Genomic DNA, 16,870 nt, shown 5'->3' on the forward strand with positions numbered 1-16,870 from the left:
AATATGAATTCACACATCTTAACCGTACTGTTTTATTAAAACAATATGAATTCACACATCTTAACCGTACCGTTTTATTAAAACAATATGAATTCACACATCTTAACCGTACCGTTTTATTAAAACAATATGAATTATCATAAAACTATGAATTCACTCATCTTAACCGTACTGTTTTATTAAAACAATATGAATTATTATAAAACTATGAATTCACACATCTTAACCGCACTGTTTTATTTTGAACATTTGCACAACTCAATTTGATTTGGTCCCACTTCAAGACTTTACCTGGCACAAATGGGAAATACAGATTAAGATTAACATGAATGTTCAGTAAGCATTGGGCAACAATGCAGAAATAGACCTGATGCCGAGTCTAAAAATGCCTTCTGTTTTTTTGTTTTTTTTATGACAACAGAATACAAGTATGCATGGACATTATGTATGAGCACAAAACATAATATAAAACGAGGATAGACAAGATAAACAAAGAAAATAAAAAAATACCCTTATCGTATGTATACTAAGACAGTGAACAATGAAAAGGGCATTGCCTGACCATGGATCACACCAAGGGCCTGCAACATGACTGAGGAACACGTGCCACTTCAAATCATATTTATCTAACTGATTATTCATCTTAAAAGAGAACTTCTCCAAAGCAGCCACAGTACCAAGCTGAGTGAACATACATGTGCTGGAGGCAAGTCCTCAGACTTCCACTCTTTAACAATGATTTTCCTGCCCACCATTAATGAATGCTGTATGAATCCATTCAGCTAGAGGTGTGGGGAGATGTTTTAATGGCGAGATGGATCACCCAGGTGTGTAAGGAATATCCTGGTTTGTGATTTGCATTATATTCTCATGAAGTGTACCAGGGTGACCTAAGTTGTTTCTGAAGAATATGTATTAAACAAATTACAAAAATAAATCCATGTTGCTATATACTGTACAATACTCCATCAGAACCTCCCCCTCCATTGACGTTTTTAAATCCAGACTTAAAACCCTGTTTTACTCCCAAGCATTTGATTGCCCGTGGCCTTGTTTGTGTTTTCTTTAAACAGTACATTGTTTGATTTTTTATAGTTTGCTTATAATTGTGCTTTTATTAACTGTGTTTTTCTTTTGCTATGTTCTCTATATCTGTGGTGTTAATGAAATGTCTGTACAGCACTTTGGTACAATGGAAATTGTTTTTAAATGTACTTTATAAATAAAGGTGATTTGATTTGTATTTGTGTGTGTGTGTGTGTGTGTGTGTGTGTGTGTGTGTGTGTGTGTGTGTGTGTGTGTGTGTGTGTGTGTGTGTGTGTGTGTGTGTGTGTGTATTAGGCTGCACAACAGTGACACTTGGTTGTGAAAAGCAACAAAACGCTATTTCGTGCTCGGACAGGCAGACAGACCCAGCCAGGGACCCAGGGACACACATAGCTGTCTAGGAGTGGTTTCACCACTCAAAAATGTAATGCTATACTGCCTGAATTCCTATACCCACTGTACACGACATACACTAAACCTTGTATAAATTTGCCATTAAGCCTGAAGCACATTTGATTTGGCAATTCAAAAGGTAATGCAAACATCACTCAGAGCAGGCACATAGGCCATGCAGTCAATCTAAGATTTAAAAATTGCAAAAGTAATCGTTCAAGGTTTTTTATGATCCTTAGGTTCATCCAAATAACATATTAAAAATAGAGTATTATATAAATTGTGGATCATGGTAAATTCAGGGGTTGAAAGTTGGAGTACCATTAAAAACCTATAAGGCAAAAAATAAATCTAATTTTAATTATGCTTTAAGAAGCATGTAATGTGTCAAACTAGGGGGCACGGAAAACACTCCTTGGGCTAAAAACGACCATAGCCACTAGCTTGCCCAAATGGGATGAGGTCAGCAGAAAACAAATACATGTGTGTCTCCTAATGTGCTGTCTTGGAATCAGAGGTTCCTGGTTCAATCTCCAGCTCATCCTGGCTGTCCTTAAGCCACTGCATGAACCCCCAACTGCTCCGGGACCGGTGAGTAGATTTGTGCCTTGGTTTCCTGAGGCAGCTAGCCGTCGTGTGTGAAAATGTGTGAATCTAAGCGTGTAACGTAATTCAAAGCGCTTTGGATAAATCCACCATTTACCATTGGACTATAATAATGGAGACATGGCAAGGAAAGGAGGCATCTCTGGTCCGATTTGAACCTGTGAAGTGAAGTCACCATTAATGTGAACTTATCATAGTCCAATAGGAATAGGGAATGGCAGTGGTGGCCAATCAATTATTTTAAGCCTAGAATCAAGCCATCCAGACTCCCGGTGAATGACCATAACACATTTGATTGTGAAGACAATAATTTTTATATTTAATTATATGATATACTATATTTCATAAATAGGGAATGGCAGTGGTGGCCAATCAATTATTTTAAGCCTAGAATCAAGCCATCCAGACTCCCGGTGAATGACCATAACACATTTGATTGTGAAGACAATAATTTTTATATTTAATTATATGATATACTATATTTCATAAATACTTAGTCTAGATAGATAGATACTTTCTATAAGATGCTATTTAAGTTGCTGTATTAAACAGCAAGTAAAGTAATGGTCAGCTATCTACACCTTGTGGACACATACAAAACTACACCTTATCCTGAGTTTTTTACCAGCTTGCCAAAGCTGGGGAGGATCACCTGTTTATGACACACCGAAAATGAATTACAATATACATTTAAATAAATTCAGCTGCACTGAAAGTTAGTTCAACAAATGTAATTCTTAGCATACAGTATTCACACTTACACTAGAACCACAACAGAAAAAAGGAGTATTGCAAGGACTGTTTTATCCTTTTGATGACAGATACTTTATGTACAAATACAGTATGTTCATGAATATACTTTTTGACAATAAATATGTCAGTCAGTCATTCAAACAATAAAGCCCTAGATGAAGATGCTGAGTCGGGAGAACAGTCCATTATCACATTTTACTTCATTAAGGTGGGAAACTTTACAGAGGAGGACCGATGTGTATGTCAGTCAGTGAGGGAAACTTTACAGAGGAGGACCGATGTGTATGTCAGTCAGTGAGGTTATTAGATTAAAATGTAGGCTTTGTTTGCTTGGAGCCTATATTATATTGTTTATTATAATGCACAGTGCACCATTTTGTGCACATTTAAGGCATATTTCTGTTTAAACAGACAATACAAGATCCACCTGAGCCAGAATTGTAATTATTATACATAACAATAGATGGAAATAAACACTTTGTCCGTCTCATAATCTGAGGCATGCTTTCTGTTGATGGGCATTCGTCATTTTCCAGTCCACTACCATCTTTTCAAATGTCTCTCTACTGTTGAGTATCTCTCTTGCTCTAACAACTCTCTCTCTTTCAATGTTTTTATTTGATTTTCTCAATTATTGACATACATTACATTACAAAGACATAGAACAAAACAAAACAAAAGACAGAATCAACAACATGCCAGCAAATTATAATACAGAAAAAACAACTAACAACTCTTTAAATAAATAGTGTTAGAGTTGTCCTTTCTCATGCAGTGTGCATCAGAAACGTTTCTGTGGTTACCAAGGTGGAGGGGGTGGGGGGGGCTTCTTAACAGCAATTAACATCCCTAAAAGCCACAATCAGTAAAATGAGCATTGAGTTTCTCTTGTTATTCTTCCTCCCCCTAGTAGTAGAATATACTACGTTTTTATTTTCTTTCATAGCAAAAACGAAACCGCAAAATAATTTATAAAATAGCCAAAGGTAAAGCTCAAAACCCTGAACCGTTGAGACTGGATGAGAGATTATTTATATATTCTGTTCTGTTATGACATGCCCCAAATTGGGATGCCAGATAAACATGCATGTACGCACAACCTGACAGACCATCGCTCTGTTGACGAAATGATCTCTTCAATGATTAGTTGCAGATATTGCAAAGAAGACAGTAAGACACTCACATTAATAACTCTGCACAGCTTTATGTATAAACAATGGTCCAACTCTTGGTTGACATGACATCTGCAGTAATGTAATGCAGTGGGCTACAAAACTAAACAAAAAGCCTCAAAACAGAAATATCTTTAACAACTGAAATATCTCTTTGATTTATGCCCAATACAGTGCTTCTGTAACCCAGGGTCTGCCAACACTCTTTTGGGTGGCAGATCATCTATGACGTTGATGCGGTGGGAGCTGCTCTCTGGAACAGAGTGCTCCATCACTGTGTCCATAAGGGACTTCCTGTAAGACCTCGTGGCGTCATAATTCCCCGAGAGTCGACCCTCAAAAGGGGCGTCGTTTGTGAGGTCACTGACCCCAAGGACGTTGCACAACCCGGTGCCGAGGTCCCAACTGACCGTCATGTTGCGCTCCTCACATTTCCAGAACAGGCAGATGCCGATCAAAACGTTGTCGGTCTGTGGAGACACGTCCAGCATGACAAAGTCAAATGTGGTGTCATCCCGAGCTTCCCAGACGGCATCGGCGTGGAGCAACACCAGGAGAAGCCGACCGACGTGTAGATACATCTCCTCCACGCACAAGCTCTGTCCGTCACGTGGACCACCGGGGAACAACTTCTGGTCCCTTCCCTTCAGATCTGTAGCAGATAAGAAAGGTAAAAAACCATGTTCAACGCAGCCTCCACCTCCCGCTGTCCCTGGCTGTGGGTGGTAGTGGAGGCGTCTATAGTCACCGTAGCCATGGATCCAGTTGGACTCGCCTCGATTTGCATCTTGAGATGAGGACGTGGGCAGGGTTGGTGAAGATGAGGAGTATGGGGTTCCCTGCTGACAGTGCTGAGGTAGCGTGGAAGGAGAAGAAGAGGGTTGACCTGCTCTCTTGGTGTAAAGCAACTGACACGACTGGCTCTGCTCACCTGCTGGACACAGGTAGATGGCACAGGCCACCAACATTAGGTTTTCTTTCAACAAGATGACCTTGTCCTTTTTCAGCTGTAAGGCCGGCTGGAAGGGGAAGGCACTGCCCACATCAGACTCGCCGTGGAGCGCGTAGCTGTGTTCCAGGCACTTAGTGCCACCACTACCTGTGCGTGTGGTCGTGGCTGAGCAGTGAGAACAGGGTTTGGATGGAGGGTTGGGGGCAATGGTGACGACGTACCAGTTGAACCAGTCCCAGGCATGATTGTTATTCTGCATGCTCATCATAAGCTGATACTGATCTGCGCTGGTGATGGGTGCATCGAAGCCAAAGATGGCAATGCTGGAGTCGTCGTTGGGCCACTCACACACATGCAGATTCAGGTGGTCATCAGTCTCCCCTGCAAAGAGTTTCACCTGTTGTGCCAGCTTGAGTTTTCTGTACAGGTTAAACTCCCACCAATACAGAGTGTAGCCCATCAATTGATTGATTGATTGATTGAAGAATTTATTAACAGTTTGCAGAATTACAGTACATTTCAAGCACAAACTCAATACAAAGGCTGTTAACTGTGAGTGGACGACCCAATTAAGCATTACACTTGTTTCCAATAGGGTCCACCATGTTCAAATCATCAAAACATTTAGAGACGTACAAATAGACACTTCTATAGACAGAACAGGAATTCATCATAAAGGAGGTAAAAAGGGAAAAGAAACATATACAGTGAGGGGAAAAAAAGGGGTGGGCGGTGGGGGGGATTCACGTTCAGCTCCGTTAATTTGTTTGTTTTCCTTGGAGGAGCTGCGTTGGGTCCCCAAGTCGGCTCCGTGGCCGTACCTTGAGTTGGCTGTGTGGCCGTGACCGTCTCTTGTGTTGTCCTTGCGTTGGGTCCCCAAGTTGGCTCAGTGGCCATACCTTGAGTTGGCTGTGTGGCCGCGACCGTCTCTTGTGTTGTCCTTGCGTTCATGTTTGAGGGATTCCGATTTTACAGGGGCCAGTTTCGAATTGCAGCCGTCCGTAGGTGCCCTTTGAGAGCGGTTTTGAAAGAGTCAAGGGATTCGCATGTCTTAATGACAGTTGGTAGGGCGTTCCACATTTTGGTGGCATAGGAGCGAAAATAATTTAGTCCCTTGTTTGTGCCGAATCTGGGTTGTACATGGTTCGTTGCACTCCCTCTGGTGTTGTGGGTGTGGACTTCGTTAACATTAAGGAAGTATCTAGACAGGTACATGGGTATCTTGGTGGTGTATCGAATCTTGTGGACCAGACCCATTGCAAGATGCTGTACTCTGTCGTCGACCCTAAGCCATTCCAGCCTGTCGAAGTGGGCAGGGGTGAGGTGGGTTCGGGGGGCTAGGTCAAGTAGGAGCCTGACCAGTTTGTTTTGGGAAGTCTGGAGCCTGGTTTTAAGGGCCTTTGAGGTGCTGTGGTACCAGGAGGTGCATGCATAGTCAAAGAAACCCTGTACAAGGGCTCCTGTTAAGGTCTTCAAGGTGTTTTTGTTGACCAGTGAGGAGATCCTGTAAAGGAATCTTGTTCTATGGTTGACCTTTTTGATTACGTTGGTGGCCATTTTATCACCGGAAAGATTAGCCTCCAGGATGGAACCTAGGTAGGTAATTTCATCTTTACGTGTGATAACATTGTCACCCACTCTAACCAAGAAGCCATTTGCCTTGCTGAGATTACTATTAGAGCCAAAGAGAATGGATTCAGTTTTTCCCAGGTGTAAGGATAGTTTGTTATCAGCGAGCCAGGTGCAGATTCTACCGAGTTCAGAGCTGAGGGCATTTTCAACCTGCAGTTTGTCCCTGTCCGAGACCAGCAGTGCTGAGTCATCTGCGAACAGGAACAAGTTGCAGTCACAAGCTGAAGTCATGTCGTTTACATATATTAGGAACAGTAGAGGCCCTAGTATGCTTCCTTGTGGAACGCCACAGCTCACTGGGAGGGGGGGGGACAGTGTTCCGTTCACTTCCACCATCTGTTCTCTCCCCTCCAGGTAGGATTGCATCCAGCTCACTGATGTGCTATCGAAACCAATTGCTTTTAGCTTGTTAACCAGTATGGAGGTTGGTTCACGGTGTCAAAAGCCTTTTGGAGGTCCAGCATGACCATGCCGCAGTATTTGCCAGCGTCCACCTCTTGTTTGATGTGGTCGCTCAAATAGAGAAGGCATGTGTCAGTGGAGTGGGATGTTCTGAAGCCAGATTGGAACTCGTACAATAATTTATTAGTGGCAAGATACTTTTCAACCTGTTCATAGACTATTTTTTCCATCACTTTCGAGATGGAACTAAGAATAGAAATAGGGCGGTAGTTGCCGGGGTCTAATTTACTCCCTTTCTTGTGCAAGGGGGTTACTTTGGCCAGTTTGAAATCTTGGGGGACCTGTCCCTGTTTGATGGAGAGGTTTACTATGTGGGTGATGATTGGAGCTATAGAGATGGCTGAGTCTCTGAGAAATTTGGAGGGAATGTTGTCATGGCCTGTGGCCTTGTGGGGTTGGAGGGCACTCAGTTTCTTAATTACCTCATCAGTTGTTACCATAACTAGTTTAAAATCGTCTTTACAAACACCTAGGTTTCTGTAGAAGGTTGTAATGTGCTCTACACCAAAGAGCCCAGAGTGGGAGGGCAGTTTGTTAACCAGAGTTGTTGCTATGTTTGTAAAGAAGATATTCAAGTAGTTGGCCACATCAAGGTTGTCAGTGATGAGAGTGTTGTTCCGATTTGATGTTTATGTTTGAAAACCTGTTTTTTAGTTTCTGACCATAGCCTAGTTGATTGTTTAGTAGCTTCCAGAGCTCATGAGGATTGTTTTTGTTTTCCTGTGCTTTATCATTGATGAAGTTACTTTTAGCTGATTTGGTCATGGCAGTTACACTGTTTCTTAGCTTGATTCGTTGGGCTCTAATGAATCCGATTCTGATTCCGAGTCTCCCGCGTCCGATTCTTTGGTGTACGACAGAATGTAGCGGCCGCTTTTGATGAATCCGAGAATTGGATAGTGCTTCATTTGTAACGCCGCCCCACCTGGTCCACAGTTGGAGTAGACTAGACGCGACGCGCTCCCCAACGAACCTAATTTAATTTCTAATCTAATCTAACATTACGTTACAGTTATGTGGCACTGGCACTGCCACTCTAAAGTGTACATAAAATGCACGTTTTAAAATCGAACTTCATTGACAAACAAACAAGCAATTAATTCAGAAGTACATTTTGAGAGACAATCAGTTTCAATATTGTCACACTTTTGAAGTTGGCACCCCATCATATTCTAAACACAGCTGCAGCTAATATGCCAAGAGCAAGAAGAACTGTACAGTAGGCTATGTTTTTTAATGAAAGTGACAAAAAAAACCAATTGAAATGTAAGAGCGTACTACTAAAGCCTACTAAAGACAGAACAATTATAGACACTCAAACTGTCAGTGTATTTAACAGAGCAACATCAACAAAATAGTACAATGAAAATGTCAATCATATATTTTATGGCTGCAGTAGTATGCCAAGTGGATGGAATCACATGACGTGTTATAACTTATATTTGTCCCTCCTCTCTTCCTATAGACTACATCAACAACTACCCCAAAAGGCCTTCCCGGATTGAAAGGTAGGTAGTATTTGCCTGAACTACATTATTGCAGATAGGATATTGGAGATAATTTATCATCTAAAATGTCAGGAAACAAAGTACTATTTCTTGAGCCAAACAAAACCACGAGCCAGTGCATTAAAATGGTCTCGCTTACAATCTCCTGAAATAAGTGGTGGGTCTGGACTGGAGTTAAATAAACGGATGGTCTCTTCCTCAGTACTGCAGGGGCTGTTCTGGTAACTGCGCTAGAACTGGGGGACGATGCTCCACGTCCGCAGCTCGTACCATCATGACCACGGACTTGACGGAGTACCACCAGCCGTGCCATGTGTACCAAACCACCCCGTCCTCTGTCATGGCCTGGTACGGTCCCTTGTAGTAGTGTCCGTTCAGGTTCCCAGACTCGCACCTGGAGAGAACAGAGGGGTGGAGAAAGATGAACTTACATAAATGTGCTCCTCGGAGGTTATATTGTGGGCCAGCAAAGTTGAAAGAAATGCAAGATGGCAGGAAATCACAGTTTGCACATGCAGTTTAATGCCGATCAGTCCCAAGGGGCGACTGTGGCTCAAGAGGTAGAGCAGGTCGTCCAATGATCCATGGGTCGGCGGTTCTAATCCCGGCTCCTCCTGTCTACATGTCGAAGTGTCCTTGGGCAAGACACTGAACCCCAAATTGCTCCTGATGTGCTGGTTCGTACCTTGCATGGCTTCCGCCGCAATTGGTGTATGAATGTGTGTGTGAATGTAATGCACAATCTATGTAAAGCGCCTTGGATAAAGGCGCTATATAAATGCACCATTTACCAAATGCACCATTTTGCGGGTCCGGACATTAGCTTGTCACAGACAAACGGACGGATGGGCGCAAAAGGGGTGAAAACATATTACTGTGTAATATGGATGAACTAGTACTGTAGTTGCTGTTACCTGGACATTTTTGTGGGCATAAAAGGGACACAGAGAGATAGATACATACAGTAGATATACATTTAATGGACATAAAAGGGACAAAGACAGACAGATACATACTGTAGATATACATCTAATGGACACACACAGAAAGGAGGATACAACGGTAACCGGAGGGGTATTAGTTCCTAATGGGCATCAGCCAAGTCCTTCCATAAATGTGTCGACTCTCTGCGTGCACGTGTGTCCGCCACAAAACTCGAGAACCAGCTGACCGATTGTGTATGACTGAGGAGGACCCACGGTTGTGATGTCTCTAGTGGGAGGTTGGTCGGATCAGCGATTGTCCAAAAAATATAGATAGTAATAGTATATAGATAAATATAGATAAATCCGCAAATCCCAATTATAGCCTATGGAGTACCCGACAAGGCCGACATCATAGTACAGGCTTCATACAGTAGACTGGCCTGGATGGACGCCTCACACAGAAGAACTTATGGGCATAAAAAGGACAGAGACACAGAGATCTCCACAGACAGACAGACAGACAGACAGACAGACAGACAGACAGACAGACAGACAGACAGACAGACAGACAGACAGACAGACAGACAGACAGACAGACAGACAGACAGACAGACAGACAGACAGACCAGATCATAATATCTGCACAAAAGGGACACAGACTAGAGGACTATAGGACACAGATTAAATGAATACCTGCTGAACCACCAGCCTGACTTGTCATGTCTGATGCAATTGGTGGCGGCTTCATGGTTGGGGTGGTCGTAGGTACTGAACTGGATCCCGCCTGTTTCTGATCCTGGACCGGTCCATTTCTGTTGAGAAGCAGGGGGGCTGCTGGCGATGGCATCACCAGCGTTGCCGGAGTACGGCCCCAAATGCAGCTGGTACTGGTCCTTAATTAAGAGAGATCACGACATTGACGTTGTATACTTAGGATTAGGAATCTATAATGTATTACAAAATACAATAATCGAGCTGTGGCCTGTGGAGAGAGCCCAGAGAGGAACAAGATGGAGGGCTATGAGACAGAAAGAAGGAGATGAGGTAGAGGAAGAGGGGCTGGAGAGATGGAGGGAAGAGGCAAGGGAGTTTAGAGAGTGATGAACGATGAACATAAATTATGATTTTCACATGTAGTTATTTTTGTTGAGCATGCACTTAGGCAGCCTACAGAGGGCGTAAGGCACTTAGGCAGCCTACAGAGGGCGTAAGGCACTTAGGCAGCCTACAGAGGGCGTAAGCGAGACATGATAGTTGAGGATAAGGTGGTAGTATACAGTAGGTCAAATGTCCTTGATTCCTTGCATTTCAAGCTGCACCCAAGTGTTCACGGTATACAAAAAGGAGAGTAGTCTAAATACAGACTCCTCTTGTTATGAGAAAATAGAGGTGGGAAGCGTTAAGAAAAACAGAAACAGACATGAGAGCAGCAGCAGATAAAGGGAAAAGGCTGTCGCTGCCACCCTGCCGCACGTCATACCTCCTCGCTGTCCACTTTGAAGTTCTGGTACTGTGCGTAGCGCTTCTTGTCCTCAAAGTCCTCCATGTCGATCCTCAGCTCATGTGCGCCTAGAAAACACTGAACCGCTCAACAACCTAACAACTTCAACTTAACCACACAATCAATCAAATTGAGCTTGTAGTTCAGATATTCTAAGAAATAGTAGTCAAATTAGTTTTGACAACTATATACAACCTATATACTATTATACATGACCAAAATTGGGATGCCAAGATTAAAGAGGCCACTGAAATACACCTTCTCCATTTGAGGCAATGAAATTCTTGTACAAGATAGAAAATATCCTCCTTATTAAACAGAACAGCACCTCACCCACACCTCACACACACACACACACACACACACACACACACACACACACACACACACACACACACACACACACACACACACACACACACACACACACACACACACACACACACACCGTCTCGGGTAAGTTGGTGAAGGGCATCATTGCCTAGCCAGAATTCTCCATCAGGGGAGTGCAGGTCTCCAAACCCATGCTTATATTCCACCCATGCCCTGTTAGGACACACACACACACACACACACACACGCACGCGCACGTGCACACGCACACGCACACGCACACACACACACACACACACACACACACACACACACACACACACACACACACACACACACACACACACACACACACACACACACACAATAGAAGCAGTGGTTTAGTCAGTGGTGGAAAAAGTACTGAAATGTTTTACTTAATTAAAAGTATCAATGCTGCAATATAGAACTACTCTGTTACAAGTAAAGGTTTGGCATTCAAAATGTACAGTACAAAAGTATTGGTATCAAAATGTAGTTAAAGTACCATAAGTATAAAGTACTCAATATGCAGAATTATGATAATACGTTTTCAAAATGAATAAAGATCATTTTTCAAGTTTTTTAAATTTTTTCAAATCTTTCAAATTTTTCACATTTTTCACATTTTTCACATTTTTCACATTTTTTCAAATTTTTCAAATGTATGTTTTGTAATTGTAGCCTAATCAAAATCCACAGAGTAACTAGTAACTATACGTTTTCAAATAAATAGTAGTGGAGTAAAAGTACTATATTTGTCTCTGAGACATAGCGGAGTAGAAGTAAAAGTACTGGAAATTGTAAATACTCAAGTAAAGTGCAAATACTTCAAAATTGTACTTAAGTAGGCTACAGTACTTAAGTGTTACACTTTCCACCACTGGGTTTAGCATAGAATGCATGGTGTGTGTCTGTGTGATGTCATCAGACCGGCGGTTCACCTACCTGTCGAAGTTCTCGCTGCCATCCGTTCTCCTCTGGAAGATGGTCCATCCTCCTCCGTTGCTCATGTCACAGTAGACGCTGAGCGCCGTGGGAGAGCCATCTGGACGCACCGCGTACAGACCATTGGCCACGTTGCCAGCTGCAAACACATCCGAGCAGTCTACACGCACGCACGCATGCGCACAGACACACACACACACACACACACACACACACACACACACACACACACACACACACACACACACACACACACACACACACACACACACACACACACACACACTGATGAAGACAAGGCTAGGCAGACAGGAGGGCAGGTGGGTCAGTAGGATGGCAAAGATTTGATGGATAGTTAGTGTTAGGTAAGTAAGAGGCAAGGAAGGGATGTATGCAGTCACTATTTTCACTTATGCGGAAACCATGCAAGGCGCCAACCTGCTCGTCAAGAACAATTAGGGAGAGAAGAGGTAGAGCAGGTCGTCCAATGATCCGTGGGTTGACGGTTCAAACCACGGCTCCTCCTGTCTACATGTCGAAGTGTCCTTGGGCAAGACACTGAATCCCACATTGCCCCATGGAGCCGTAGGTGGTTGCCACCATTGATGGCAACCACCACAACCACCACCACAGTACTGTGGGAAGTGAGGACGCTGGCGTTGACTGTTCGCCGCTTCACCTCCCAATGTACTGGTATGAATGAATGGACCATTGTAAGCGCTTTAAGTAGGCGCATAACACTTGCATAGAAAAGCGATATAAAAATGCAATCCATCATTATTATACCTCTATGGAAGGTGCCTTGGCCAAGGTGCATGTTGGGTATTTGCTGCAACGCGTTGGCCTGGCTGTGATGCAGCTCCTGGATGTACTGGTGCTGCTGTTCGATCCCCCAAACCAACCGCTGGATCTCTGCCTCCAGATGACCCACTATCTGCTCACATGGCAACGGGACCTGACAGACAGACGGACGGATGGACGGACGGACGGACGGGCAGAGAGAGAGAGAGAGAGAGAGAGAGAGAGAGAGAGAGAGAGAGAGAAGGAGGAGGGAGGGAGAGGGAGAGACATGTGATGTGTACAACCCATATTTAAAACTTTCTCTATTTTATTGCAATGAGAGCGGCACCTGAATAGCGAACCCAAATATAATGTCACCTTTACAGGAATAAATGTACCCGTTTTAAATCTTGAAGCCGAATGTTTGTGTTCTGTCTGTGTGAATCCAATAGGCAACCTATAGTGTAGAATCCTAATGGCAAAATCAAGCATTTTGGTAGTAGCCTATAGTTAGTTACCCTACATGTTACATAAACAGGCCTTGTCTTTACTTTTAAAAAGTGCAAAATGGTGAAAATAAAGTGACACAGAGCAGACGTTTCGGTCCTCAGACAATCATCAACACTTTCATGCATGGCCTCTCGCACCTGTTTACAGAATTCCAGCCTAAGTAAGCCTTGAGTTTACAACGCAAACTTCCCTACCTCCTTCACATAAACAGGCATACTTTTGTGTGATAATTAAAATCCATCATTCGATCCAAATAGTCAACGTATCTAGTGTCTCTATCTCAGTGGATATCAAAATGGGGTCCAGGGACCCTCGGGGTTCCTTGAGGGGGTTCCAAATGGACCCTTACAGGTCTGCACCTCTGACAAATGGAATGGTTTGTTTGTATATACTCTCAAGATGTATGGGTGTCCGAAAGAAAATAATGATGTTTGAGAATCAGCCATATCATATCAAATAAAAACACATGCCATGCATATACAACTTATTATCTAAAGAGTTAAGTCTTAAAAAGACAAAAGAGTGGCTGCACACACTGATAGCCAAAGAGCCGATTATTTATTAGGATGCAGAGTAAAAACCAACGTTTCGGCAGTACAACTGCCTTCTTCAGGGTATAACTACATACAACTTATTATGACATGAAATGGGGAGATGCATGCATGCTTTCTTACCGCCAGACAGACAGCCAGGTGAAGGACAACGACCGCTGATGTCCTCAACATTGCCATGGTGAGGAGGAGTCTCCAGCTGAAGACAGAATGAACCACTGGGCACACTGCACTCTGTCTCACCTTATCTTTCTCTGCACGGCCGCTGCCCATTCAAGCCTCCACACAGTGAAACCCTCAGTGTTCATCCCTCCATTCGTAACTATTGAGTGTACAAAATGTACTTGGTTACATTTACACTAAGACGTTTACAGTGTAACGTCAAGGTTTTATTTCCCCCACGATAACTGTGTACAGCTATGAATACATTATAATGGAATTTCTATCTGGAATACAGTGGTGTAAAGCAACCAAGTACATATACTCAAGCATTTTTAGTTATTTTTTATTATTATTATTATTATTGTTTTTTTTTAGTATTTCCAGTTTTCTGTACTTTAACTTCTACTCCACTAAATATCCTAGAGGCAATTGTACACACTATTACCAGTAAGACGCCCTGAGGGCGAGAACGCATCCACCTGGTGACGGCAGACTGCTGGGCGAGCGCTGGCGCTTTGGCATGGGGGGGTCAGATCAACATATGGCATGAATTCTGTACTCACCTGTGTTTTGTGGGGGTGGCACACAACGGGGGGGAGGGACTCAATCTGTGGGGAATGTATAAATGTGATGAAACATGTGTGCATCTGCATATACTGACCTGACGAAGATCTGCTAAGATCGAAACGTTGTCGTTTATTCAATAAAGTAATTCTTTACCAAAAGAATGGTGTGCGACCCACTGTCGAGGTGCGTGTAAATAGGTATGCTATGAATTCTGTACTGGCCATATATGGAGCGTGTCTTGACTGTACAGGGTTTGATGAGGTCAGATCAACATAAGGAATGTCAGAACAGGTCAGCTCCATATATGGAGATCTAAGGGTGGCAGCGAGGACAGTGTCTTAAGTATACAGGGTTTGATGAGGGCCCAGGTAGGGCCGGGACTTAAGTTTCGGGCCTGTTGAGAACTCTAGTTTTCTGTATTGCAGTATTGATACGTTCACTTAAGTAAAACATGTGAGTACTTTGTCCACCACTGCTGGTTGTAGCCTAGCCTATTGACACATCTGAGTCTGTACTGTATCAGGGTCTCTGATTCTCAACGTTTTTAATTTCATGGACCCCCAGTTTTATATTTTATATGCATTTGGCTACGCCACGGACCCCCATTTGAAACATTTTGTTGTAGGCCTATCTCTGTTACTAGAAAATAAAGTAAGGTCTGCACACTGGACTGAGCTCCAAAAGCTTAAAGTTTTATTTTCTCACCACATGTGGACACATCTGTTACTCCAATCTACTCGGTAGGCCTACAGTTAGCAAGAGTGTACAGAATGATGTATCCAAATGGACTTGTAAGCAGAGGACGAAAATACCGACCTCAAAAAGTATTTTGATACAAATTACAAATAGCTATGGGTTAAAAATATAGGTCTATGACAAAACAATACAAAATACTGGTCTGAGAAATGTATTTAAGATACAAATATTGAAAATACATGTTATAACTGATGCAAATGATTGAATTAATTCTGCAGCACAGTGATCCATCAATTCCATAGAGGGCCAATTATAGCCTATTTTTAATTTTGCAATTTTGCAATTAGACTGCCTTTCCACCTGCTCCATCTGTCTACTTTTACTGTAGTGTGTAGCCTTATAGTTAAGCGAGTTTCTTAACCATTGGTCCCGTGGTCCGGCCTACGGATACGGAAACGTTTAAACTATAATCTTTTTCAAGGAAACCATTATTATAATGAGGCCAATGTCTGAAGGGTCTGAAGGGCATTGCAGTTGTAGGGGGAGAAATGGACGGATACTGTTCGGAGATTTCAACAAGACCTACCATACAAGCTGCAGGTGAGTTGAGGGGTTTTTGATCCATTTTAATCCTAGCGGTTGCGTAGGTTAGGTAGGCCTACTAGGTAGCCTACGCGAGTACGCGGTAGCCTACGCAAGCACTCTATCACGCAGCACCCAAAGAAGATGCAGCGTAGTTTGCCATTTCAGTGCCAACGCTGCCATCTAGTGGTCAAATAACTGAATAATCTTTCTTTCTTTCTTTCTTTCTTTCTTTCTTTCTTTCTTTCTTTCTTTCTTTCTTTCTTTCTTTCTTTCTCACTTCACAATATGTAACAGAGGCACAGAGGCTATTTTATGTGTATTTATTTATTTGGCTATGTGGACCACCACACAGCCATACAAATGGTAGGCTACTGTAATGTTACTACTACTGAAAACTACTTAAGTTACTTCACTGGTCCAGTTGGCATGGAAAACCTTGAGAACCTCTGTGCCAGGGTTGTGCCATCTATTCTATTCTGATGAAATGAAAACCATAACATCCCTTCTCCTTCTTTTTCCCTCAGCCACATGGTTATTGTTTGTGGGGTTACCCAACAAATAATGCTGCCATCATATGACACAGTTTCATCATCATGATCTGCACAAACACACTCACTGACCAGTGTGTCCACACTCCTGTAGGTCAGGCAGTGGCACTGACTCATCTCATCACAAAGCAAGCAGAAGCACTTCATTGTCTTTAGTCATAGTGATACACAAGCTTATGATGCCTTCATTACTAGACTAGTTCCAAAGATGTAACTCTTG

The 16,870-nt window shown here is 42.9% G+C and overlaps 1 protein-coding gene across 1 annotated transcript; it reads right to left on the minus strand.

The window, feature by feature from the left end:
* Window positions 1-8,232: 8,232 nt before the first annotated feature.
* On the minus strand, window positions 8,233-14,345 carry LOC306921806 (fibrinogen-like protein 1). The gene is made up of 7 exons (XM_079499111.1): window positions 14,216-14,345; window positions 13,038-13,206; window positions 12,252-12,411; window positions 11,401-11,498; window positions 10,932-11,020; window positions 10,145-10,344; window positions 8,233-8,919 (listed from the first exon to the last, which is right to left on the minus strand). The coding sequence occupies exons 1-7, from the start codon at window positions 14,270-14,272 to the stop codon at window positions 8,724-8,726; spliced, it is 969 nt and encodes a 322-aa protein (XP_079355237.1). The 5' UTR covers window positions 14,273-14,345; the 3' UTR covers window positions 8,233-8,723.
* Window positions 14,346-16,870: the final 2,525 nt, after the last annotated feature.

The sequence above is a fragment of the Electrona antarctica genome (assembly GCF_951216825.1).
Source record: "Electrona antarctica genome assembly, chromosome: 4".
Lineage (NCBI taxonomy): Eukaryota > Metazoa > Chordata > Actinopteri > Myctophiformes > Myctophidae > Electrona > Electrona antarctica.